The 26631-nt window shown below is 45.7% G+C and overlaps 1 protein-coding gene across 2 annotated transcripts in view; it reads left to right on the forward strand.

Moving 5' to 3' along the window:
• The window catches only part of fstl4 (follistatin-like 4), a 132843-nt gene that overhangs the window by 89020 nt on the left and 17192 nt on the right, over positions 1-26631 (forward strand). For both annotated transcript variants that reach the window (XM_048994815.1, XM_048994816.1), the window contains exons 5-7: positions 3021-3211; positions 3640-3760; positions 24895-25061. In XM_048994815.1, coding sequence (XP_048850772.1) covers positions 3021-3211; positions 3640-3760; positions 24895-25061 — 479 coding nt within the window. The remainder of the gene's footprint in view (positions 1-3020; positions 3212-3639; positions 3761-24894; positions 25062-26631) is intronic.

The following is a 26631-nucleotide window of genomic DNA, read 5'->3' on the forward strand; positions in this document are numbered from 1 at the left end:
CTCTCAGGACAGACTTATTCAGTCTACGAAAAAACACACACAAACACAAGTCCAGGCCACAAGCCAGAAGCGAAGAACATATTTTTGAATCAATGTAGAGCGCCCAGCTAAATTTAGCCAAGGCACAAAAGCAGGAAAAATGTTTAGAAAACTTAAAAGCCCTAAAATGAATATTACTTTTGGCATTTGGTGTCCTTCATGCTTTGGTAAAACCCTACTAATGTGTCGCATTCATTTAAGGAGCCCATTATATATGACCCATCACCACGAAATGAGTCTTAAGTCGCACTGGTAGAAATACACACATACCATTTCGTGGTGATGGGTCACATATGTGTTTTTGGAGTCCTAGCTTATCTTTGGCCTGATTTGCTATGCACATTCACTGCCGGTGAATTTATTTCTTTCCAATGTTAGGATTTAGGTGAAGACTTTGCATCTGCACAATTGACTGCTCTCTGGTGCATGGACACAGCATTGGGGTGGGAAGAGATTCACATACAGTACCAGTCAAAACCTGGACAGACATATTGAAAATCGTTTGTTTTTTAGCAGGAAATCAACTCTAAAGTGCACCTCGAGGTTAGTACTGTATTATCTTGGGAACAAGGAAAGAGTTGGAGTGCTGTGACAGATGACATGCCCCCCCCCCACAATCCCCCCGACATGAACCCTATAGAGCTGGTTTGGGATGAGATGGATCAAAGAGTAAGAGCAAAGTAGCCGACTTGTGTCCAGAACTTGTGGAAACTCCTTCAGGCCTGTTGGAGAAGCATCCCGGGTTGTTACATCTGGGATCTGGTTGAAAGAATGTCAAGAGTCTATAGTGTTGTCATCGAAGCAAAGGAGGAGGTTTTGAAGAGCCTAACATTTGAAATGTTGGGCACTTCTCTTGGTCAGTGAAATAATTTATATGTACTACCTCATAGTCTCAAGGCCTTTTACAATAAAGAGAATAGCATGAAAGAGAGGCAAATGGATTAAAAGCAGGTGTGTCTGGACTTTTGACTGGTATTGTACCTGAAGATGCCCAGTAACCTTGTGGTACCATCCGCAGTTCCGAGGGAATATATTTCAGATGGGTCAGTCTTTGGGTTTTCCCTGTTAAATATGAAAAATGAGCTAGAGGTTTACAGAAAAACATCATCAATCCAGGGATGCAATAATGTACAAGTGAACTTCAGGTACCTCCCAGAAAATGATAGATCATGGAGTTTTATAACCTGCACTGTCTAGAACAGCATTCTGAACTTTGTCGGGAAATTCGTCAAAAAATTTAGCTGAGGTGTTGTCATGATTACTGGCTTTATTTACCTTGGTTGGTTATCCTTGTGTGAGAATATGAGACCTTTCAAAAATAAGAGGTAATTGAGGGACTCGGATTAATGGCATGTCATAACAACTTGTTCCGAATCACCACTGACCTTTCCTGTACGACTCAAGCCTGATAGATGTACTTCATTAGAGAGTTTTGACTGGAAAATAGAATCTCTCCCCACCTCTGTGACAGGCTCATCAATGATTGATCATCTGGAGTATGAAAAAGGAGGAGGGGGAGGGGAACAGGTGCAGGAAATAGCCTAATATTATACTCATGAGCATGAAACTGATCAAGACATCTTAGGAATGGCACTGAAAATGAATATGACCATTCCCGGAAGGAAGAGGACAGGTAATAGAAGAGGGGAAAAAAAGCAACATCTTCTGAAGGTGTTTTGATGTAAACCCAAAACCAATAACAGAACAGAACATGGAAAGACACCCACTAGGAGGTCCGCAGTATTCCGTAGCTAAACCCAGCCTTGTTGTGTACCTGGAGATTAAAATGGCGAGCTTCAAACGAGGGATAACATCTCCGAGATAGCAGGGAAGGGAACTACAAAAATGCTTCGAGAAAAACATCGTGGGGCAAACCTCCATTTCATGAAGGTTACGGAGTATATTATCTCAATAAAGATTTGTCTGTTATATTAATTAGCGATGACTAATGCTAAGTCTCGGAATTGGTTATTAAATCTCAGGTAGGTCTTCGCTGGAGGTGGGTCTTCCCCACAGATTGGACCACAGGCTTATTTGTCTCAATAAGCTGCTCATTACCACACACTCGTCGCCACTCCGAAACATATACCTCGTTTAGTCGACACTCGCGCCCCCGTGCCTCAAAAACAAAAGAATGATTTTCTTAATTTAAACCAGGCCTGAAAGCGCAGCACGGTGCGTAGGTTCTGTTTGCATAATGTCATTTCGAGTAAGAAATAATCACTTCCTCTCCTTGATTAATCATGGTAGCTTTCACCTTCCATTTATTTACTGGAGGTAGCGCGGCACAGCAACGCAGAATTAGATAAATTAGAGGCATGTAAGGTTTGAATATGTGCAATGATTCTGGGGCATAAAAAGGAAATGTACGGTTAACCAAACACAGCGTTTAGCATTTGTTATATGCATTAAAGGCTTGCATAAGTATTCACTCCCCCGCCACGTTATTCACACATTAAATATCTTACTTGGAGCTCTTTCACAACAATGCCGTCAACAAGCTGCCAACCTTGGCCAGGCTCAGCTCCAGTTTTGAAATGTCGGGCGGGTCACAGGATTATCCAAGAGCCAAGCTTATGATTGGTTGTGCTAAGCCTATGACGGGGCAGTCCAAGCTTGTGATCGATTGGGCCAAGCCTATGACGGGATAATCCAAGCTTATGATTGGTTGGGCCAAACCTAAGACGGGGTGGGTCATGCCTGCTCAAGTTTTACGTATACAAAAATGTTCTGAGGGCAGATGGAAGAAACGATTTGTTCAGTGAGATGACCAGACAGATTATCGCCTCCTCTAGTTGCTTGGACCCACCTTATTGGTTATCTCTCCGAACCAATCATTTTTCATTTTGTCCTCAGACCACTTTTGTGTAAGTAAAATTCTCACGAGCGCCATGCTTATGATTGGCTGGGCCTGATGACTCCCATCTACCGTCACGCGCCAGCATCTTGAGGAGGACGTCTTTACCCTTGTCGCACCACAGGTGACACGTGCACAATGGCAGATTACAACAAGCTGAAGGGTATGCTGCTGGACATGCATCCCAGAAACCTGACGGCCGAGTCACAGGTTCAGGAGAAGAGAATGGACCAGAAGAGAGAGCTGGTGGATGGCATGTTCCAATACTTGGACACGGATGGCGACGGCCACCTGGGCAAGGAGGAGCTGGCGCAGGTGGGCGTTTCCCATGCTGCAGCACTGAAGAACTCATGCCTACCATGATGGATTAGGATCAGGACGAAATCCCGTACATTCAGTATAGTCATGTTCTCTGTAGTAGTAGAAGTCACTGCAGATATTAGTTGTAAAATAGAGTTGTTGAAGTTCTATCAATGCTAGTAATAACTGAAAAGCATATGGGTTGCCTGTCTAGGTACCAGTGGTCCACTGTAGATCTATGCTGTTTGACCACACCTGAATAATCTAGATCAGTCTATCCCAATCCAGTGCTCAAGGACCCACAGCCAATGTTTTGAGAACATAGAGATTCAGAAGATCTGCCTGAGATCTGTTGCTGCACTGGTCATATCCTGGTGTAGGTATCTATAGAAGATCCATGGCTGACTGAGATCTGTTGCTGCTCTGGTCATATCCTGGTGTAGATATCCATGAAGGTCCACCTGGAGGATAGCTCGTTGGACTGCACCACGCAAGACCTGCTCCGCTACGACGACTACAACAACGACGGATACCTTACCCTGCAGGAGTTCTACACCGCCTTCCGTGAGTCACCCTGGGGTCATGTGACATGGGTGGGGGGGGGGTTGGACGTTTCAGTATAGAATGGGATTTTGGTGCCAGTTTTCCAGAGGAATCGTGTCAGCGAGCCTGTTCAGGCTGCACCGTGCCCATATATCAGGTACTGCCAGCCATCATATCCAGAATCATCAGACTGATAACCTGCATACGGTGTCGTTTGGAAGAGTGCAGCCTAACCCTGGATATAAATATGCCACTGAAGTTATGGATGGAGGAGAACTGAGAAGTGTAGGTCTGAGTTCGCGAATCAATGACTGGGAACGAAGAACATTCTCCACAATTCCACTCCTCTGTTTTCATTTTATTTGCTCGTTTGTGATCCCCAAATTAATGATGTGACAGCAAAAGAAACACAGTTTGACCCAATCTAATTAAATCCATAAATCAACCCATTAGTAATGGCGTTTGGCCATTTTCAAAGTTCCAGCTCTAGGGCCCACAAACCGGACCCATTAAGTCCGGCTGGTCATTAACCATCGTAATGACTGGTTTTAGTGGAGCCACTGTCGTCATTGCGCAGTTATGTCGTTTTTAGCGTCCAGATGGGCCGCATTAACACTTTCGCTGTTACTCGCGAATGGAAAGAAGACTAGTTAAAAAAAAAAAAGTATAGGTTGTTAAGCTACCCGACCGTGATTAACTGCCCTCCTGCTTGTACACAAACCGCGTTACTGGTGACCTGGAATCCAGATCCCAATTGGACCGGCTCTGGGATTAGCCGGGGACCTCGGCGCAGTACAAGCCTGACTAAAAAGCTCGCCTATGCTAGAATGCTAGAAGCCCCTGAGCCTTATATGTGATAGAGCTATAATGGATTCATTATTCACTGTCTCAGCAAGTAAGAAACGGGGAGAAAAGGATTGATGAGAGGTAATCTGCACTTTTTTTTAAAGCTGTCCTGCTTTCAGACAGGTAAATCTTCACTTAATTGCGTCTGATTAATTTAGTTGCTTGACTGATGCATTTTGTCCTCGGTAACTCACAGTTTCTGCCCATTTATACGGACAGATGTTTTACCAGAAGGGTTCAGGTTAAGTACGTCGCCAGCAGGTACAACGACGGGGACCTTCTCGTGGGATTTGAACCAGAAACCAGCAGGATACTAGTTGGCTTTCTTATATGCCACTGGCTGCAGCGCACACTGCTTGAAACAGTGATACTTTTGCGTCAGCATTGGCGTTAGCATTAGCATTGGCGTTAGCATTAGCGTTGGCGTTAGCATTAGCGTTGGCGTTAGCATTAGCGTTGGCGTTAGCATTAGCATTGGCGTTAGCATTAGCGTTAGCAGCACTTCCTGTGTGCCACCAGTGTCCAACAGTTGCAAACAAATGAAATAAGAGAGACGAGTCTATCCATTTTGGTACTTGTAAGAATAGCTGTTTTTGTGCAGCCACGTAGCAAGTATATGTCTTTAAATAGGCTGCAGAGGATAATTGGAGTTGCCAGATTGCCCGTAGGTGTGCATGTGTGAGTAAATGGTGTTGTGTGTGCCCTGCGATGGGTTGGCGTACCATCTGGCGTACCCTCCGGGATAGGCTCCGGACCCCCCGCGACCCAGTAGGATAAGCGGTTTGGAAAATGGATGGATGTATGGATGGATTAGCGCAGCATTCTTATTTGTTCACAGTAGAGCAATATACTCAAGCAATAAAATTTTCTGCTGCCATATTAATGTAGATAGATAAATATCTCTGCGAAAAGCAGCCCAGCTGCTGTATATATCGTAGAGAAACAAAGCCGAACGGGTTGAGTTTCGCAGGGGTGATATGTGAACCCCAAGGGCCACTGAAGCTGAGCACATAAATCTGATGCCTGACAGACAGGGGGCAGCATGAGAGACAAATGGGGGAGGCTGGGGGAGGCAGGAGTGAGGCAGGGGCGATCCCCCACTGGGCCCCGCCCCCTCCCGCTCACCTGCTCACATGCGCAGGGTGCTGTTTGTTTCCCATTGCCGCCGTTAATCATGGAACCATGAGGAGCGTCGCAGGCTTGGGCGACGAAGTCAGCAGATCATCTGCCTAATTAATTTAGGGGGTGGGGGGGGGGGGGGGCTACAAACGTGACCCCATGAGCCAGTCTCTGTATCTTTCTCATAATGTCGTTCCTCCTAAGATTACACAGGCCCAAACCCAGGGGGGTATTTCAGGGATGTAAATTAGCCATTAGCTAGGGATAGTCAATTTAACTCACCGTGCAAAAAATAAATAATCTGGCTTTCAGTTCTTTGGGAATAAAATGTTTGCATTCCCCAGTCTACCCAAAACATTACAGTATTGCTGTTGTGGGAGAAAGGACAAAAAACAATGTATGCATATAACTTTCTTAAAATGTAGTGTAATAATACAAAGTTGGTTTACTTTAGTCTCCAAAGAACTAGTCTAGTTATTATTTATGGTATTCCGTAGGAATATTATGAGCAACCAGAAATCATATTTTATTCTCCAGCACAACATGTGCATCCAAATTTAGTCACATTGTAAAATATTCATGTAAGCGAATGATTCCAGAACAATTAGTTTGTTATCTGAAGATCCGCTTTCATTTTCCACCCAGAATTGCAAGGAATTAATCAATTAAAGGTGGATCATTTCTGCTGAACTCTGAGCGTTTAGATAGTAGTGGCTGAACTTTCATTTGCCTCCAAAACCACTAACTGAGTTTGACTACCATGCCCTACAAAAACAACTTTGTCTTGCATGCAGAAATGCCCCATAAGAAATATTTCCGTCCCAGATGGTCCTCAGCAGTGGTAAATTTATATTAGCAATTAACGACGGGAGCATTTCAGGCCGTCCCTGGGCTGTATCGGACCTTCCATCTGCAGTACACCATTTACATGTGACAAACGGCCGGATACGCCTCGCATTTCAATCAGCCACTGGCCCGCTTCGTGCGCGGTGCTGCTCGCTCTCCGTCACTCGCTTCCTGGCCAGTCCGTCTACGGCTGCGGCATCGATCGGACCGGACACCTTCGCTTGGATGCAGCGAGCGGTATCCACGGCGACCGAAGAGGCCAGCTCCGTGAAGCCGTTTGGAATCCGGCCCGAAACCGTCTGGACGCGGGGTCTCCGTTTTAAAACAAGACTTTTTGGGTAGTGCTCTCATCTCGTAGGTCCACGGTCGTGGGTTTGAATCCCACTCTATGCGTAAATAGGATTCGTTCTTTGTTTGTCTTACGCAGGTTTCTTCTGGCTTACTTCCAGAGTTCATGTATTTAACAACCAGTTTGGATAACTGCCATCCCTAAATTGGCACAAATTGTATGTGTGCCCTTTGATGGATTGGCACCCCGTCTTGGGTGTCCCCTGCTTTTTGTCCAGTGCTATTTCAGATATGCTCCACACTCCCCAAGACCCTGCAGTGGGTAAACAGGTGGAAGACAGATTGATGTTTTAATGTCCTACAACTATAGTGCTTTTGTGTCACCGCTAATGCATTCTTATTGGCCTGTTTGTCAGTAATACTTTAATAATAATACTTTCATATCCAAGTAATAAATTCACATAAAGCACTTGGCATATTAAACCATTTGTTGCTTTTTAGTTTCCAAGAAATAAGTACGAGGCCCTGTCTGACTGCGCAGCTAACTGCAGACGTCTGCGCAGTCTCCGCGGCGTCCACCGTGATCCTCGGTGATTCCGGACTGGCAGGGGGGCGTGGCGATCGGTTCGGCGCCCGAGTTCGTTTGAAAGAAATAGGTCCAAACGTCCCTGCCCCCCACGTCCGCCGCGACGCTGTCACACGCCACGCCGCATGGGGGTGGGGGGTGAAAACGATCTCCATGGAAACAGTAAGCGCTTTCCAGTCATGCTCTGGAGTTTTTTTCCCTGTCGCACTGCTTTGCAGTGATGCCGCACTGCACTGGTGCCGAGCGGGTCAGAGAAGCAATGCGGAGTGAAGATGTGTGTTTCATGCACTGACTGTGCTGTCCTTTTATCTCAGCGTGAAAATGCCGTTTCACCTAATTTCATAATAAAAAGCACTAAAGGAATCGCAGCATTGCTGCATTTCTCCGGCAGGGTTAGGGTTCGAATCCTGCTCCGTTTATGTGGAGTTCGCACTTTATCCCATCACACAGGTTTCTTCTTGGTACTCTGGTTGAATGAATGTAACATTTGTATTTATATAGTATTTTTCATGACACCCAAAGTGCTTTACAGACGCAATGGGGAGCCACTTCAACCCCCCCACTGTGTAGCCCCCCCCTCGATGATGTGATGGCAGTCAAGTACGCTCACCAGACAGTAGGTAAGGTGGTGAAGGGGCAGGAGAGTATTCACCAATCAGATACAGGGGATGATTAGGAGGCCAGACTTGATAGGACCACTGTGGGTAATTTTGGTTACCTTCCCAAGTCATGTATTTACAGTAGGTGGGTTTGCATCATATAGGCAGACATGGGGGGGGAGGTGCCCCCCTTTAAAAGTTGTAAGCGCTCCTTTTCGATAACTGACAATCATGTAAAATCTACACCCCCCGTTGGAAAAATTTACCGAGCGATTCTGTGCATGTCACTGCTAGTTGCGTTTATCTTTGCCCTTCTATGGGCTGCTCTCCCATGCCGAGTATCCTGTACTGAGTATCCCATACAGAGTATCCCATGCTGAGTATCCTGTACTGAGTATCCCATACAGAGTATCCCATACAGAGTATCCCATGCTGAGTATCCTGTACTGAGTATCCCATACAGAGTATCCCATACAGAGTATCCCATGCTGAGTATCCCATGCTGAGTATCCCGTGCTGAGTATCCCGTACTGAATATCCCATGCTGAGTATTCCATGCTGAATATCCCGTACTGAACATCCCATGCTGAGTATCCCATACGGAGTATCCCCTGCTGAGTATCCCCTGCTGAGTATCCCCTGCTGAGTATCCCATACAGAGTATCCCATACAGAGTATCCCATGCTGAGTATCCCATACGGAGTATCCCATGCTAAGTATCTCGTGCTGTGATTCCGTGCTGAGTATCCCCTGCTGAGTATCCCATGCTGAGTATCCCATACGGAGTATCCCGTGCTGAGTATCCCCTGCTGAGTATCCCATACGGAGTATCCCATGCTGAGTATCCCCTGCTGAGTATCCCCTGCTGAGTATCCCATACGGAGTATCCCCTGCTGAGTATCCCCTGCTGAGTATCCCCTGCTGAGTATCCCATACGGAGTATCCCATGCTGAGTATCCCCTGCTGAGTATCCCCTGCTGACTGCCCCTCGCCTTTTACCTTCTGATTCCTCTGATAGAAAGATGGATGGTAGGTGGATGAAAAATACTGGAGTTTTTTTTTTCATGCAGCTGCATTAAAGCTTGAACTATGACAAGAAGGCAGAGGTAGAAATTTCAGGATTTTTACTTTCTGGACCTGAAATTTCCACCTCAGCAAGAAAGACTCTTAAAGTGCACCTCTCCTCCTGAGCAGCTTAGGAAAAGTTATACGATGACATGTCGACTACGTGGAAACGCAATTGTAAGCCTCACGACAGCTTGCCATCCAATGCGCGTCAGCTTCACAATCCGCAATCCACATGCGAGCCCACGCAGCTGCAACAAGAGGATCGTAGGGCCCCATCTGGAGAACATGCAGCCAACACCTCCAGCACAGCGGGTAGAGTTACCGAAAACGACCCTTAATGAGAATCTCGAGCGAGTTTTGGAGCATGAGCGTCAGCAGGCTTGGAATGACGCTCAGGGCACGCACGTACGCCCAGAGACACCAACCTTGTGTAATTATTACCAAATAAAGTTTGCACACAGGTATAAACCATTCCAGGAATCTCATTAAATGCGGTCGTGGTTTCTGTCAACACCGGGGATGAAAGAGACCTGGAGGCTACTCGATTCGCGAGAAACGAGAGCGCAACCGGATAGCAGGTATAAAGGGCATCTGAAGTACATTTTGACAAAGCGTGCACTTCACGCGCGCAGCGAACCTGGAAATGCGGCTGTGCGTAGCGTAAACACCCTGCGATGCGCTCGTGACGGCGTTACGGGAGATATGCCCTGGAATCTGAGGTCCCGCCGTCACGTCCTGTGCAGTGACACTGAATTTAACGTGACTTGTCATTTTGCATGACATTCCGATCATGGCCGCTTAATCCGGCACTTCTAATATGACTTCAGTGTACTTATAAGTCTTTTTTTTTTTTTTAAAAAAAGAACTTTTTAAAGAACAGCCTACTCTCCGTCAAGGATGGGAGGAAGGTGTTGATGCTCCTCTTTTACATTAAAATGATGTAACTGGTGGAGTGCGTCCAGGCCGGATAAATGTCTCAGTGATCGCTGCTCTGCAAGACTCAATGTCATTAGCTTTAGAAAATTTGCATCACAGGTGAGAGTGCGGGGTGTTTTAAATATCCTGAGAGAGGGCAAGATATTGGCCAAGAACCTGTCAAAGGGGTGGGGGCTGAATTTGTCCAGCATTTTAGCATTTTAGGCCTTTTTCTTCACAAGCTGGAGCCAGCGATAATGGCTCAGCCCCTACGGCGCAGTGATGGCGCAGTGCTCATGCAGTGATGGCACAGTGCTCATGCAGTGATAGCGCAGTGCTCACACAGTTCTTAAACCTTCAACACCTCCATCTTCCAGAGTAAGGGCTTCGTCTCACTGACTTGTGAGGTTAGTCCAGGAGGACTTGGACAGGATGGATCCATTAATAGTCAGTTCCCTGATGTGCTTAGACTCGAGTAGCACACCATCAAATCAGATTTCATAAGTGCATTAGAAGTTTAAGCTAAATTTAATATCCCAGCAATTAACTGTGTTTAATATTATTTTAGACATCATCTGCATTTAAATGAAATTGCTATATCAGTACAGTGACGGCGGTGCATAATTGATTAACAGAATGACTTTATTGTCATTGAAATAGTACAGCTTAAGCTGCAATTATACTATTATTCGTTAAGGCTAATTACATGGTCTGTTCATTTCATTGCAGTGCTATCATTCTGTTAATTAAATGGGGATGTGTTTCTGTCCACTTGAGATTGGGGAACTTTGTCTACATGCGTTTACGGCAGCTGGACACCCCCCCCCCCCCCCCCCCACCCCCCGCATCTCTGTTTTTCCTTCCCTGCTTTGTATCAGCCCTTGAATACCAGCATGCAATTATTCACCAGCAGGCTCCTGGCTGTTAGGCCCACAGCACGCGGCCGTCTTTTATCCTGCCCGCTCCGATTCTTGCCTGGAGCGGCAAATGATGTATTGTTGCGCTCCCGCCGATTCGGGCCCGAGTGGGACCTTTCGCACCGCCCCCGACTTCAAACAAGTGTGGCACTGTGCCGGGCCGGTCCCTCTGGCCCCCGGTGGCCCAGCAATGCTGTTCTCGGATCAGCCGCAATGCACCGGAGACCAAAGTGTGTCTTTGTCCTGATTTAATAAACAAAGCATAGTGTTGTTTCCTGTGAAGAGAAAAGCCTGTCCGCTTCAATAAACCTTTGTGTTGTGTCTTTATATAACTGAATTTGTTTTTACACATTTAACTATACAGACGCTCCCCGGGTTGTGATATAGTTACATTCCGATAAAAATATCGCAAGGCGAAAATATCGTAAGGCGAAAATGCATTTTAATACAGTACACCTAACCTAACAAACATCATAGCCTAGCCTAGCTTAAACATGTTTAGAACACTTACATTAGCCTACAGTAGGGTAACATCAGTAACACAAAGTCTATTTTATAATGAAGTGTTGAATATATTATGTAATTTACTGAATAACGTACTGAAAGTGAAAATCATTTACCCTTCATACATGTATGATCTAGCATCCTATCCAAGGTTTAACCCTTCTGTGACCGTGGTTAGGATAAGTAGTTTAAGATGGATGGATTTATATGAAAGAGGAGAGATGGTCAATTTCATGTTCATAAAAGTTATGATTAATATGATAAAATAACGGAACAGAAGGTGCTTTGTGTAAATATTCCTCATCAGCTGTATTACCAAATGATGTCAATTTATAAGTGCACACCACATTAAAATAAATTAACCATAAACATCAGAGATGGGTTTTATTTCTGCTTTTATTTTTATATTTTCCTATATTTTCACCAAAATGAAATCAACAGAACAATTCACGTTCATCACTTCCTGAAAGTATTTTGCCCCAGTGCATCCTGGGAGCAGGGGGCGGCTCTCTGAGACGGTGCTCACCAGATCACACTCACTGTTTTTTTATTTAAATATCAGCCAAGGTTCAGGGAGAGAACGTGGGGCTAAATAAATGCAGAACACGGATGACAGGAACCGCGAAGGGAATTGGACGTCTCCTTTTACAGCAGTTAGAAAAAGCCTTTTACGGTCAGACCTTGGACATTCAGACACAAAATGGATCTGGAGTCCTGCTTAACGGAGCCGCTGATGCGTTCTGACCCTTCGTGCGATTTACGAGAAACGCACGCGGTTACGTTCGCATTAAACGTCACAGTGAGGCCGCTCTGGTTCGGGGGAAATAAAAAAAGGTTAGCCCCAGATTATCGATGGAAGTAAAATTCTGGGTGACAAATGAAAAGATTAAGTGTGACCTCAGCTTCCTCTCTGGGATCCTCGCTTTGGCTTGCTTTCCTGTCTTCCGTTTATTCCATGCTCTGGGTTTCATTCCCGATTTCATCCTGTTCCATCTGGTTTAGCTGTTTGTTTTTGACGATTCTCTCTAGTTCGCATCCTGGCGTCCTTATAAACCTCGCGCCCGCGGGGGTCACGTTTTCGCTGGGGGTGGGGGAGGGAGGTGCAGCTGGGTCCAGAAGGCTGAATGCCACAAACGGGATTCCTGCTGGTTCTGGTGCCGTGGCCAAATGATGGTCTGGGCCCTGCCTCGCATGTGCCCATCAGGACGGCTACAGATGACTGCCGATCAGCCCCATTAACCTCCCTGATGTTTGATTGTGTGCAGGACCTACCTTAGTTCCTAGGCTGTCCCAGCGCTGGAATTAGTCAGATTAATTTATGTTGGTATTCCCTCTGCCCCCCCTCCTACCCCCCCCCCACATAGCCAAATGTTTGGGTCTTCTGTTTTACGAAAACATTTGTACAAATGCCTGAGATGAAAAAGGGTAGTCCATTAGGCAAGCCCTCTAGAATCATATTAAAATGCTAATTTACTCTACAAAATATATTTCTCTCCTTTATTTGGGCTAGATATGTGGGCCAGACCCTCAAGAACTCAATACTGTACTTAGGGAACGTTTCTTAGCGTATAGATAAGTCAATTTGTTTAATAAAGTGCACATACACTGTTAGTGCACTGTGGTGTGAGCCCAGCATGCTAAATGTTCTCAGTGGGACACGTGGCTTCGCGGTAATTCGGTAACCTATTTCTGTCAGTTGTTTATGCAAGGAATGCATTACTCCATGCAAAAATGAGTGCATGCACGTTCAGAGCACACCATTTGTACTTGGCTGCAGTAGGTATGCATGTAGATGGCGTGGCATGATTCTGTCACATGTCTAAATCCGTTCCCATGACAACAGCACAAACACTACAGCTGTCGCAGGTAGACCGGCAGACTTTTCTAGAACATACCATTTCAGCCACTTATGGAGATGTCTTATTTAGCCTTACAGTACTCGCGAGAGTCATTCTCTGTTTCGTAGCTATAGCAGCAGCCAGTGAGTTGCTAATCAGTATTATAAATTTTGAATAACATAGATATTTAATTAAATAACATTAAATAAATATAATTAATAATGTAAATATAATAATATAATAATGAAAAAAATAAAATATAACCGCCTGGAAAGTTAAATTGAAAATAAATTTCCTCACCTACCTGTTATTACTTGATCAAGCTAGGATTTTTTTTGCTACTGAAATTAATGCACCAAGTTGTCTAGACTTTTACACACAATCACCTGGTGAAATGGCAAAATCTTCCACAGAATTCTGAAGCCATTGCGCTTGGCATGCATCTCTACTCAAGTAAGCATTCTTGCAATATCGATCAATTTTAATTCCTTTACGAAGAATATAAAACAATCAGTAATTTCCCTAATAGAACGGGATGTTCAAAGTAACAGGATGATTGCTCCTAACTATCTGGAAAAAAAAATCAATAATTCCTGATTGTATCATTTGTGGGCTTTGTGTGACCATCTTGAGAACATCATCTTGTGATCTGGAAGATTTTCTCAAACAATATAAAAGATTGCGTCCAATTTCCACTCAAGTTTCTCAAACCATATTTGGCGTGAATTTGCCTGAAAGTTTCTTCCCAAAGTGTAACTTTTTAAAAAAATACATACCCTGAAAATTGTGCTGTACGTGACGAATTTTACTACACATATCCTTCGCATGCATGCATCTATGGAAGACATAAACTCAAAAAATAACATAAAATAATTAGAATTTTTAGATGAAGAAAATATCTGTCCTGCTAACAAAAGTATTATGGATAGTTGCTATAAATGTAGCAAGCAAAGTAGTCAATATGGCTTGTAATATGTGATACATTGTTAATAAGCTAACTATAGTTTATTAATAAGCATAAATTACCTTGAATCTCGGTTGCAGGAACACTGGCATTCGTCAGAAGTAGTATTCGACATTTTGACGTCACATTCTGCCTCTTTTGTTTTCGTCTATGCTGACAATGGATGTTTACGGTTTAATGGATGATGTTTACTCTGGTAACCTTGTCAGGAAAATGAGGAAGGAAAGGTTGAATTGTAGACTCACGCTGGCTTGCCAACTCGAATCAGCTGGTTGAAGTGAGATTTTCATTGGGTGTGAATTATGGGGGGATGGGGGTATACCCCCCCCCCCCCCCGCCCCAATAATCAAAACCAGGCAATAAAATCCCCTCAACCCCTTTAAATGGGTGGAGACCTCAACACCCCCAACGCTCAACCGAAAGTATTGCCCTTGATTCAAGACAAGTCTGCATACGCAAGCATTTACATGTATGTAAGAGTTTTATTACCTTGTACATAATCTGTAGGGAGGGGCGGCATGGTGATGCAGTGGTTAGCACTGTTGCCTCACACCTCTGGGACCCGGGTTCGAGTCTCCGCCTGGGTTACATGTGTGCGGAGTTTGCATGTTCTCCCCATGTCGTCGTGGGGTTTCCTCCGGGTACTCCGGTTCCCCCCCACAGTCAAAAGACATGCTGAGGCTAATTGGACTTGCTAAATTGCCCGTAGGTGTGCATGTGAGAGTGAATGGTGTGTGAGTGTGCCCTGCGATGGGCTGGCCCCCCATCCTGGGTTGTTCCCTGCCTCGTGCCCATTGCTTCTGGGATAGGCTCCGGACCCCCCGCGACCATTTATTGGAAAATGGATGGATGGATGGATAATCTGTAGGGTTTGCAAACTACCCCAATTTTTTTTTTTTGCATTCGATGTAGTTAATTTTAGGTTTATAATGGAGTAAAATAAATTTGCTGATTTGTTGCGTGAGTGTAAAAGCGTGAGTGTCACGCCGGATGGGTGAGACTTGGCAGCCCTGTGATTTTCAGATCCCGGCCCTGCATGACTCGCTTGAGTGCGCGCTGACGTCGCTTGGTAACATCAGGCTGTCCTCTCTCTCACCCCCCTGCAGCATGGCAGGGGGGCAGGCCCTATGCGTCCCCATCCTCTACCGAGCGTCTGCGATCCTTTCCTCGGGCATCGTCACCTCTGGCGCTGACAATAAGCGCCCCCATGCTGTGCGGCTGGCACTCATCTCGCGGGGTAGCGGGGTGCGGCTGCCCCGGGTTCTGGCTGCATGATCCAACCCAGCCCTGTACCTCTGCCTCCCTTGCCTTTGGGGGGGGGGTGGGGGTGTCGCTCCTCTTATGTGCCACATTCAAAGAAACAAAATATGTGTAGCCGCTCACATCTTCAGTGTCTAAATGGAGTTCAAGTTCTACAGACGGGCAGATTAAGCCGATGCAAGAGTCAATTATAATACGCATGTGCGTTTTTATTTCCGATGCCGTTATTAAGTAAGTGCAATGCACGTGGCATTGCGGGAGTTTTTGAAGTTATTCATCATTTATCCAGATTAAAACAGCGCTTTCGTAGACATTTAAGGTCTCCCCATATGCATTTTGCTTCACGTCGTATTAAAACGCCGCAAAGCTCTGCCGGGACAGCTCCTCTTCCTCTCCCCGGTAAGCCGTAGCGGTGATGCTTGAGCAGCACCCAGCATAAATCTCCCCTAACCGCAGATCATGTCCGCTCGTTTTATAACAGGCTCGCTTTGTATCGCCATTCACGGGAAATAAATCCGCTAATCGGAGCATAAGGCAGGTCTGCGGGACACTCCAGAAACCGATAAGTACTCACACCTCGTCCCAGTCAGCAACAGCGCTCATTAGCACCCATAAAACCACTGTATTTATCTATGAGGCTGCTAGTGAAAGACGTTTATTAATCCTGCAACACTCGATTAGGACCGGTATTACTATTATCGGGCGCACATGTGTTGCAGATTCCCCTCATAAGTCAAATGTCAAACTTTAGATCCAATACTTAAAGGGACACCAAATGTAAGGGAGGTAACTTCGTACTTTGTTATTTATTACAGGAGGGGAAAACGCGACCAAATTCTTTTGGGAAACAGTGTCCGGGGTGCGGTGTCTCATTCCCTCTGTCGTTTCTGTTGGGTTTTGGGGTAATAAAACACTTTGATCGCGGTCCGCTTGTTAGGTTCAGCACTCGCCTCACAGCTTTGCACCAGAAAATACATTCGTCTTTGATTCCGTTCCCCTGCGAAGCTCATTTTTATGATCTGAATGAGACACTTTGATTTTCCTCCCGTTATGATCGCTGCGATCCCAGCCTGGCATGTGGTCGTCATGCACTTCTCAGTACGGATCTCAGCTTTGACTAGGCAGCAATGAGCACAACCCAGCAGGGCACCAATATCTGCTTTGGTTTCGTTTTTTTTTCCAGTCTAATCTAATTTCCTGTGCGTCGATTTCTAAAAGAATGACTTCTTTTGCTGGGTTTGGAGCCTTAAAATGCGAAAATGATCATTGATATATCAGAAACAGCGATCCTGTCTTATGTATGCTTGCCTTTATTACAAAGTACAGAAATTAAAGCAAAAGTCCTTTGTTTAACGTTACAGATTATTTCTTTGAAATCTCAAGAGGCGTAAAGAGTTCTGGTATCTTTGAACGGGTATCTTTCTTCTGTAGATTTTACAGCATTAATGGGCGTAACAGACCCGTGAGCTTGGACGCTATCCCAGCAAGCAAGGGGCACAAGGCAAGGAAACCAACGGAAGTTATTGATGCTGCCGTAATTAACTGATAATATATTAAGGTTTATCTCGAGGGCCGGTGATTCTGATTCTGGCGCTAAATAATATCCAAAAATCTTTAAGTATTTGCTGGCCATACATGGACCTTGAAAATAAACAGACAAGCAGATAAATTAATTAAAAGGCGCTCTGGCTGCGGCCCAGTATTGAACTGCTATGTGATTTTAATTATCGGATTACCAGATTGATTACCAATAGGTCTGTACCCTGAGCAAAGGGACGGTTTTAGCTGTAAATATTTGACCGACCATTATAACCTCTGTGAATATAAGCATTGAGAGCATTAGTAACGGTCGGGTTAATGGTGTCAGTTTTTAATAACACAAAGCCTAAATATACAACGGCTGTTCCCGTTTTCTCTTGTTTCAGTAAACATTTCTTTAACCCTCAGGCTGGCAATTAATTGCATTAGCTGCCCCTTTTGCCCCTCTCGCGTTAATGCCCTCCCCTGGGACTCTGGTAGCCGCGGGCAGACGTTCGCACCGTGCTTCTGGAGAATCCAGCCAGCCGCGTTACGTTCTCCGGCGGAACAGTGTCCCTTTCGAAGGGTCCTCTGCAGTGTTTGCTCCTTGGCGAAGCCAGACGCCACTCTCGCTAAGAGGAGCCTGGGACGTCTGAGCGTCTCGCTGTCCGAGGTGCCAGATTGTGTCCAGCGAGACCCGACAGCACAGTGAAGCAGGAAGACTAAGGAATAATGATGGTTACGGACTCTGTTCAGGAGGGAAATCCCCGATTAACTGCCATTTATGAGTTTCTGCTGCGTCTGGGGACAGATAGATTCTGGCTAGACAAACTGGAGAAATCAATCCATCCATCCGTAACCTTTTATCCTGTAAATGGTCAGAGAGATTCTGAAGTCTGTCCCAAGAATCATAAGTGCACACGGTTGCGGACGTTCTGAGCGAGATGCCAATCCATCGCAAAATACACACACACACACACACACACACACACAAACGATCAACGCAATTCAGAAACGGCACATGTTCTGTGACTGTGGAAGGATCTAGAGTACGCAGAGGAAACGCAAGCGGATCCAAGAAAACATGCAAGTTCTATAGCCACAGAACCAGGAATGCATAAAGAAATACCAGCTTGCGCTAAACAGCTAATTTTAAGCTATATACTAATACCATAGAAAAGCATTTAGGATGCGGCCTTTTTGATTTTCCAAGCACTTATAGGATGATGGCAGAGCCAATGACGGGCTGATGAGGCCACAGACATCACCGTGTGTCCAACCACAGCATCTGCAGTCTTTCCCGTCTTCCACAAAAAAATGCGCTGAGCATTTCACCCAAAAAGACACAGTCACATTACATACGGCAAAAAAACTTCAGTTCCAAAAGAGGGAATTACCGCACTGAGCAGTTTTTTTCCTTCTTTTTTTGGCTGTCTAGCGACACTGTAAAAACATAACTCTGCCAATACGGTGAGGGTGTCTTGTCGCCCACGCGAGATATTACCCAGAATCCTCTCCTTCACAGAATCTCCCTTACCATTCCAAAAGCTGACCTCTGTCTTGGCTCCGTCTGTGTAATCCTTTGTATTACTTTTTGAAAGGAGTTAAGTTGGAGGTGTGCGAGTGTGCCAATTGTGTGACGTGTAGTTAACGTTATTTTTACCGTTAAATTTTTTTTTCTTTTTAAAACCGTGTGGTGAACAGCGGGGAGAAGAATGTGAGAAACAGTCGGCATGGTCTCGCCCAGCGAGCAGCGGAGTGACTCCACATTAGGTCTTATTTTAGACCGGCGTGATTTTAGGCGACCGTGGCTCCGGCAGAGCAGGAGAAAGTGGGCCCAGCATGAAGGCAAGGTTCCCACTCCATGTGTTAATGAGACTTTCGTAAACATGGTTTCCAACCCTAAGGGCTTTTAAGCTTGTTTTGTGAACTTCGGTACTTTGCGATCTCCCTCCTGCTCTCCGTAACGACGCCCTGAAAGCCACACGGAACTCGTCTGCGCCCACAGAGATTCAGGAGAAATCGCCTGCCTCGTTACAAATGAGCTTACAAGCAAGAAATTAGAGCATAGATCATTTTGTTGCAGTGGGGTGTTTCATCCTGATTCCCAAAATATTTAGTCTTGTGTGGCTCCCCTTGCCGACGATTGATTACCGTGTTTAAAGCCGGCTGCCGAGTGCGCAGGCAAAATTGTCTCTTTCTTAATCTGAGATCTCCATTACTGCTGAACAGACTGGTCGCTTTCACAGCGTTCGGGCCGCTAACAGAAACGCCCACTGCGCCGTGCTCGCTGGCTCGCACACCTGGATTTCATTCAGTCGAATGAGCATAAGTAACTTCAATTTGAAGTCCTTGCGTATCCAGGATCGCGAAAAGAACGAACCAACGGAGTGTGGAGTGACAAACCGGCGTTACAGCGCCGTCTGTTTTCCAGAAGCAAGTCTAGTTTATAAGACGTATGATATTTCGAGAGATTTTCATTGTCAGCCCATCAGTATACACAGGACTGGCTCTACCTTTTTAGGGGCCCCAGACAAATCTTTACTTTGGAGGCCCCCTACCAAGAAACCCGATGGTCATTTCAAGGTCATTCGGGTGCCCTCGGCAACTGCCTGTTCCGCCTACAGTTAGAGCTGGCCTTGTTTCTGCCTGCACATAAATATTTTGATTTGACAATTTTTTTATGACTTAATAGGGCCCCCTTGTGTCGTTTGGGCCCTAGGTAGCTACCTAGTTTCGGTAGTTCCCTGTGCTTGTGTACGGCCTTGCGTATACATCCAGGATGAAATATTGTCTCCCCCTGTTCCACGATGCAACATTTACTAGACCATATAGCACAACATGCGACATTTACACAGTGACAATATGCTACATATTGCACATACTGTATTTGTTTTAGCTGCTAAAATCTTTCGAAGTCACCTTATGTCATGTCACTGAAATACCTGTAAGAAGCACTCAAGGTCAGATAAGGAAATGGTCGGGGATTTTACCCCAGTCGGCGTAGGTACGGGGTTAGCCGAAACAGCAGGAAGTGGACAAAGAAAGGTAATGTGAACTGGGCAACTGTGCGAAAGGAGGGGTGTCGGGGGGGTTTTGGAGGATGACTGGGGGCAAGAGAAAAGGAGGATCGCCAGACTTCCCAGTCACCTGACCTTCTCTCCTCCTGCGAAGGCCCCGCCTCCTCATCTGGCAACATCCAATAATAATGGACAGATACAATTATCCGAGCTGCTCAAAGCCCATGTGGAGCCCTAGGCAAGTCTTGGGGGTGGGGGGGGGGAAGCCGGCAATGTAAATGCTGTGGGGTGGCAAAGCCAGCGCCCCCCCACCACCCCCCGGAAAATGACGCTCTAGGAGGCTGGCTGTATCGCCTAAAGGGTTGGCTGGCACTGATATGTCCTTAAAGCACACGCTACTGTAGGAGAACTAGGATTATTTGGCCAAGCATCTTCTCACATACGGGGGGTTTGTCTCCCCTTGTCAGTGCTCACTTGCATAAAGGAACTCGAGACGACAATGGCCACATGCAATTCTGATTATGTACATGTTACTCAATTCAGTTCCAAATGGAACAGGAAACAGGGAAAAGGGGAGGACAAAGAATGAATGAACGAACGTAAGGCTGAAGACGATGGAGGAGAGGAACCAAAAATGTAGGGAGGGAAAAAAATCTCTGGGACTCAAGGTTGCCTGGCTAACCACCCCCGCCGCTGTCCCCCCCCCTCCGCCCCAGGCATGCTAAGATAATAGGAAAAGAGAGAGCAGGCCTGCTTTAATCAAAGGAAGGTGTAAAAGGTCAAAGCCACACCCCGTCAATGAATCAGGCAGATTGAAGGCCGCACCGATGATGATGTCACAGTTCGTAAGCTGCTTCTACGATGTCGCGCTTCCATTCACTGTTATTTGAGAACGTCGCATACCCTGCCATCTAGCTAGCCTGCCGCATGGTTACCTTCTCCAAAAGCGATCAATTTCTCCTTAAAAACCACTATCATTCATGCCAAGAGAGAATTCCACAAAGGAACCACTGACTAGGCTGACAATGATGTACGCGGATGTAAATTAAATTACAATATGGCCAATTAAGTGCTACATGAGCTTTGCGTCTGTCTAATTCCCCTTAAACCATGCGTTTAGTCGCATAAGAGGGCTGGGGAATGCTGCTCCCCGGAGCTGAGCCACGGAAGCAGCGAGCGTCCGAGTCGATAGCGCCTGGCCGTCCCACAGGGTCCTGCCTAAGTGCAGAGCTTAACATTTCAGATCTGCCTGGACGGCCCTACTGTTCCGAGAGATAAAAAGGACAAGGGGGAGGCGGGGGGGGGCGGGGGGGGGGGGGGGGGGGGGGGGGCTTGTCCGCAGATGGTCCCAGAGGGGGGGGAACGTCAATGATGCGAAGTGTCAGAGTAGCTGAGTCACGACACTGAAAACTTCATTAGAACACTATTTGCGTCGCATAGGCATCCATCTTGGGAAAGTTCCCCCTCCTCTTTAGCTATTCTGCCACGCGCACGATTAGCCAGGTCGCTCCTTTTATTTCTCTCTTTTATCACTCGGATTCTCGAGCTATGATAGGAAGCTGATGTCCGAGCCAGAGCTGGAACTCAAGGGCTGGTCACCAGTGATCCAGTGGGTTAGTCGGCAGGCGGAATTCATCGTGGGCGACTCCCCCACTAAGATGAATTTATCATAGAGGACCCCGGGGCTGATTTTTTAATCCCTACGCAGCCCCTGCTCCTAGCCATCTGGGCTTCTTCAGTAAAAAATGTAATCTGACATGCTTTATTTTTTTTTGCTAGCCAGCAAGTGTTCTGTATTTTTTGTTGCATTCGCCCTTTGTCTGAATCACCTGCCTCAGGCGAGCGGGCGAGCTTAATTTCCAGCCCTGCCCTTAACCCCGAAAATTGCACCAGGGGTGCCGGATAAATGGCTGACCGTGCACTCAGACCCAAAGCTTTACTCTCACCTGTGTGTGAGTGTGGGCGTCTCATAGGAGAACAAGGTCGTATATCTGAAAACCAGTGCAATTCCTATGCAGCTGCACCTCTGCTTGCACACATGGCAAATAAGGTATCATTATTTTTATTATTAAAAATGTGACCAAACGGGGTTCGTGCACTGCCTGCTGTGAACAAAGGGGGCAGTCAGGGCTGTTGTCCACTATTGAAGAAGAGTCTGAATCATATTCGGTTTTATGAGTTTGTTTGTTTGGTTTATATGAAAGAGGAAGCGAGGTCAGCTCTCAGCAAGGAATATCAGCCTTTCACAGCATTAAAATATCGGAAACCCGTCCGTCGAAAAGCTGGAATTTCAGTTCAGACGGCCTTAGCCAGGTATGAACTGCACGCCGACTGATTCTCAGAAAGTAATCCTCGTATCAGTTACACATCCAGGGATGATGCGATTTTCCGGATTGCCAGCACAGTCGGACATACATCCGCAGCGTGATTCCTCAATCAAATTTCTCCATTTCCAACACGCGCCGGAATTTTTAATACAACAGAATATAAAAACATTGTCAGGGGAAAAAATTGAATGAAAATACGCTGTTTACCATGTGAGATCGACACCTGAAATGTGGCAAAGGACCATACTGGTCACGCTATCGCAATGACTTGTGAGTGGTACCACAATCCGTGGACCACGGAGCATACCTGAACAAGTGGGGGCCACAAGATGTGAGGGGGGGGTGGCGGGGGGTAAGCAGGGACATACAATCATTTCTACTTATCTGTTTGCTTTGGAATAAGTCAGATATAACCTGACGTTTTAAAAACACAGATAAAATTCAAGCTCTTACTAATAACGTTTAATCGATACGCGTTATTTATCAGTACTTATTTTTTGTGACTGTTCATCACAGCATTTTTAACGATGCTCCTAAAATAACCCCCCCCCCCACCGCAGCCCCCGTAGAGGTAACTGGACCGACTGAAATCAGAGCACTGCTTATGTTCGGACTGTCTCAGGCTGGGTCTCGTGTGTGACGCCGCTCCAAGCCATGTCAAACCTATGTGCTCCGCAGAGGAGCCTGGAGGTCTGTCCTTCACCCCCACTGCATATTCCTGTCCCCCCCGTGGAATTTAAGCCCCAGCCGTGACCGCTAAGTAACATGTTAATCAGACGCCGGTGGGGACAGCAACAGGGCTGCACCAGGACGGCACTGTAACGCACTGCGTGCTTGCAGTAATGCATGGCTGGCCACGCGAAGCTAATTATGCTAATCAAAATATGTTGGGAAAGCAGAATGCTGGGACCTGATAGCTCTTCTCATTCTACAATAGGCTCACCACTGTAAATATAGTAAAAATAATACTACTTTTTATTGTACTTTTTATTAATAGGGACATTTCAAAACGCTCAAGGACACCTTATAAACAGTCACGATATAGAATAAAAGAAAATATTACAGTTACAATAAAATCAGTGTTAATATAACACTGAATTAATATATCATGCAGAATAAGCGAGCTTAAGAAGGTGTGTCTTAAGGCGGGATCGAAAGGTAGGAAGAAAGTAAGTGTTACGAATGTCTTGTGGGAGACAGATCCGGAGGCGAGAGCCCGCTTAGCTGAATGCTGTGAATGCACCATGATCCCATGGTGATCTACTATAAATATATATATTAGATAATTATACCAGCAGTCTGATTGACGTAAGTCATCCGTTCCACAAACCCTCAAGTAAGTCAAGTCTTGCGTACGTTGCGTTTATCTCGCTACACCATACAAGGCAGAAATCACATAAGCCAAAAAAATATACCAGTAATACGTACTAAAGAATACAGATTAAATAAATGAAAAGACAAAGTGTAAATTTACTAAGAGGTGTATGTTGCCTGTTTGTGTTAACAGATTTGTAAATTACGTATCGCTAATATTTTTGATATCAGATATCGTCCAGATTTTTCGTACATCGACAGCTGCCTGTGTATAAAACGATGGGTAGTGCTGTTGCCTCGCATGTGCCGGGTACCTGTGGGTGTGGGGTCCGCATGATCATTGTGTGTCATGTGACTTTCCTCCATATTGGTGATTGTGAGCAGACCCGTGCAGAGATTTCGAGGGGGCAGGTGCTTAACAGCAAAATTCGCCAACCGCATTGGGGGAGCAATATTGTCCACGCTTGTGTAATTTGTCATAAGGATAATTAGCAGTTAATATTCTCCATTTTCCAATCATCCATCCTCTAGCCATTTCTCGCGATACAATTTGGGGGCCACTATTAGTTCAACGTTAAGAGAACAACTTAATAAGAATGAACGATAATCAAGGCAATTTTCCGAACATACTGTTTATTCATTAAAAAGAACGGCCTCCCTTCCTGTCCATGTAGTACATTCCAGATACACCAATAAAAACCCTGAAAGTGTTTATGACGCGCAGTAAAATATCAATATGCTGGAAGTACCTGCTCTCTGGGATTTTATGGTTCATGGATACAAAGGACTAACAGTTGGAATCAAATTTATTTCAGGGCGTGGGTAAGGACTCACTCGGAGCTCACGCTTGGCTTGTCCCTCTAAATTTCACTCAGCCGCTGAGGATCATTATTTATTTGGCTAGTCGGGCGCTTTTCAATAGACCTGTGCCTTTATTCATCTAGGGTCATTCAGGCCTATTTGCTACAATTACGAGCCAATCAGAGGCACCCTAACCCTTTCCTCCCGTTTTGTATGCGGTCCAAAAAGATTTGCGGACCAACTGCACGGTTCAAGAACGGGGGCAGGCTGTCGAGTGCAGACGAATGTTCCCACATTTCCTGTACATATGACCTTTTATTCAGTCCATATAATGATTTTTTTTCCCTTCCTCACAAGCACTAGCTTAATTTGATTAGAGGTAAATGCAGACGTTTTTAAAAATAATTCTTTATTTGTTTCCGTAGAGGTCATACAGCTCACCCTCCCGGAAGATCAAAGAGTGAGCATCTCCACGGTTACCGTGGGCCTGAGCACCGTGCTGTCGTGTGCCATTCAAGGGACACTGCGGCCACCGGTCATTTGGAAGAGAAACGGAATCGTCCTCAATTTCCTGGACCTGGAGGACATCAATGTAGGTTCTAGAATCTCTAATGTCATTTGTTGTCGCAATTGCCAGCTACATGCACTAATTTAACGCTTTTCCTGATAGCTTGCGTTGCACGTATCGCAGTCTTCAGGGATTACTAATTAAGGCATTCCCTGAAGATGATACCAACACGCGGAGTTTCAAGTTGGGCTTTTGATTCTAACAAATACCTGTTTAATTCACTTTAATTTCTTAAATGAACTTGTTATTCTTTTGTTGCTTGCCTAATCAAAGATTCATCCTATTAAATGTAAACTGTGTAGATGCAGTAAATATATAAATATAATATATATAATTACACAAAACATTATTCTTTATTGCCATTTACAATAGATTCTGAAGGCATTTTTTAATAATTTGTGAAGTTATACTATACTAGGTGTGCATGTGTGAGTGAATGGTGTGAGAGTGAATGGTGTGTGAGTGTGCCCTGCGATGGGCTGGCCCCCCATCCTGGGTTGTTCCCAGCCTCGTGCCCATTGCTTCCGGGATAGGCTCCGGACCCCCCGCGACCCAATAGGATAAGCGGTTTGGAAAATGGATGGATGGATATACTATACTATAATACTCCAGGTCAGAGTCAGTCTCCCAGCTGTCTAGCCATGATTTTAAGATTTGTTTCAACGGTTGGCTGTTTTAATTCCAGCCTTTCTGGTAAACAACAATGCTGGATCCTTCCTGGGACCCGAACCTACAACATTCAGGTTTAAAAGTCTCTGCCACTAGGTACCGTGGCGGCTGCTTATCGTCCGAAGTCACGCCACAGTGGCAGAAGCAATTTAATTTAAAATTAACATCAATTCGTGATATTCAACTAAGTCAACTGCACAGGAAACGCGTGGGTTTCGATACACAGTCCGCGCATGGTAATTGCGATATTCGGAGCCATGCTGTTTTCAGAAGACCGCAGACCCACATAACAGACGACTAATGAGTCTGTGCGCGCTGCAGCCACTAATCAGCCCGAGTTAACGAAGCGTGTCCCGCTGGCAAGGCACTCACCTGTACACCTGACAGTGCGAGCCTGTGATTGCCTGATATAAAAAAAAAACGCTTTAATCGCCTGTTAATAAATGGCCCTTTTGAGCACGGCCACCGAAGCCTCAAACGACGGCACGTGTTGGTAAACAAGTGTGTCAGCAGGACGAATGAATAAACGACTCAGTTTTTTGTTTAGTGCAACAATCAGGGAGCATCATTACCGATAGCCAATCACATGTTTAGAATTGGTGAGTGACAGGGGAGCAAGCCAATCAGCTATCAGCTGAGGTCAATGCCCCTGTAGCCCTGCCCCTATATATGTGTCTCAGTGCAACATCAACGCTAATGGGCTGTTTATATTTTCATGGACACTCTTTTGCGGCTTTACACCGCAGCCTCATTTTAGGTTCACTCGAGCAGCTCCACCACGGGTATCTGAACAGAGTTTTGACTGAGAGGCTGTGCCGTCCTTGACGGCTCCTGTGGAGTGGTTATCTGCCGTAAGCTGGCTCAAGCCCAGTTCGGCGGTGTGATGCGCTCGGACAAACACGCTCACACTCGATAATCTCCCCAG

Source organism: Brienomyrus brachyistius, chromosome 24 (assembly GCF_023856365.1).
Source record: "Brienomyrus brachyistius isolate T26 chromosome 24, BBRACH_0.4, whole genome shotgun sequence".
NCBI lineage: Eukaryota > Metazoa > Chordata > Actinopteri > Osteoglossiformes > Mormyridae > Brienomyrus > Brienomyrus brachyistius.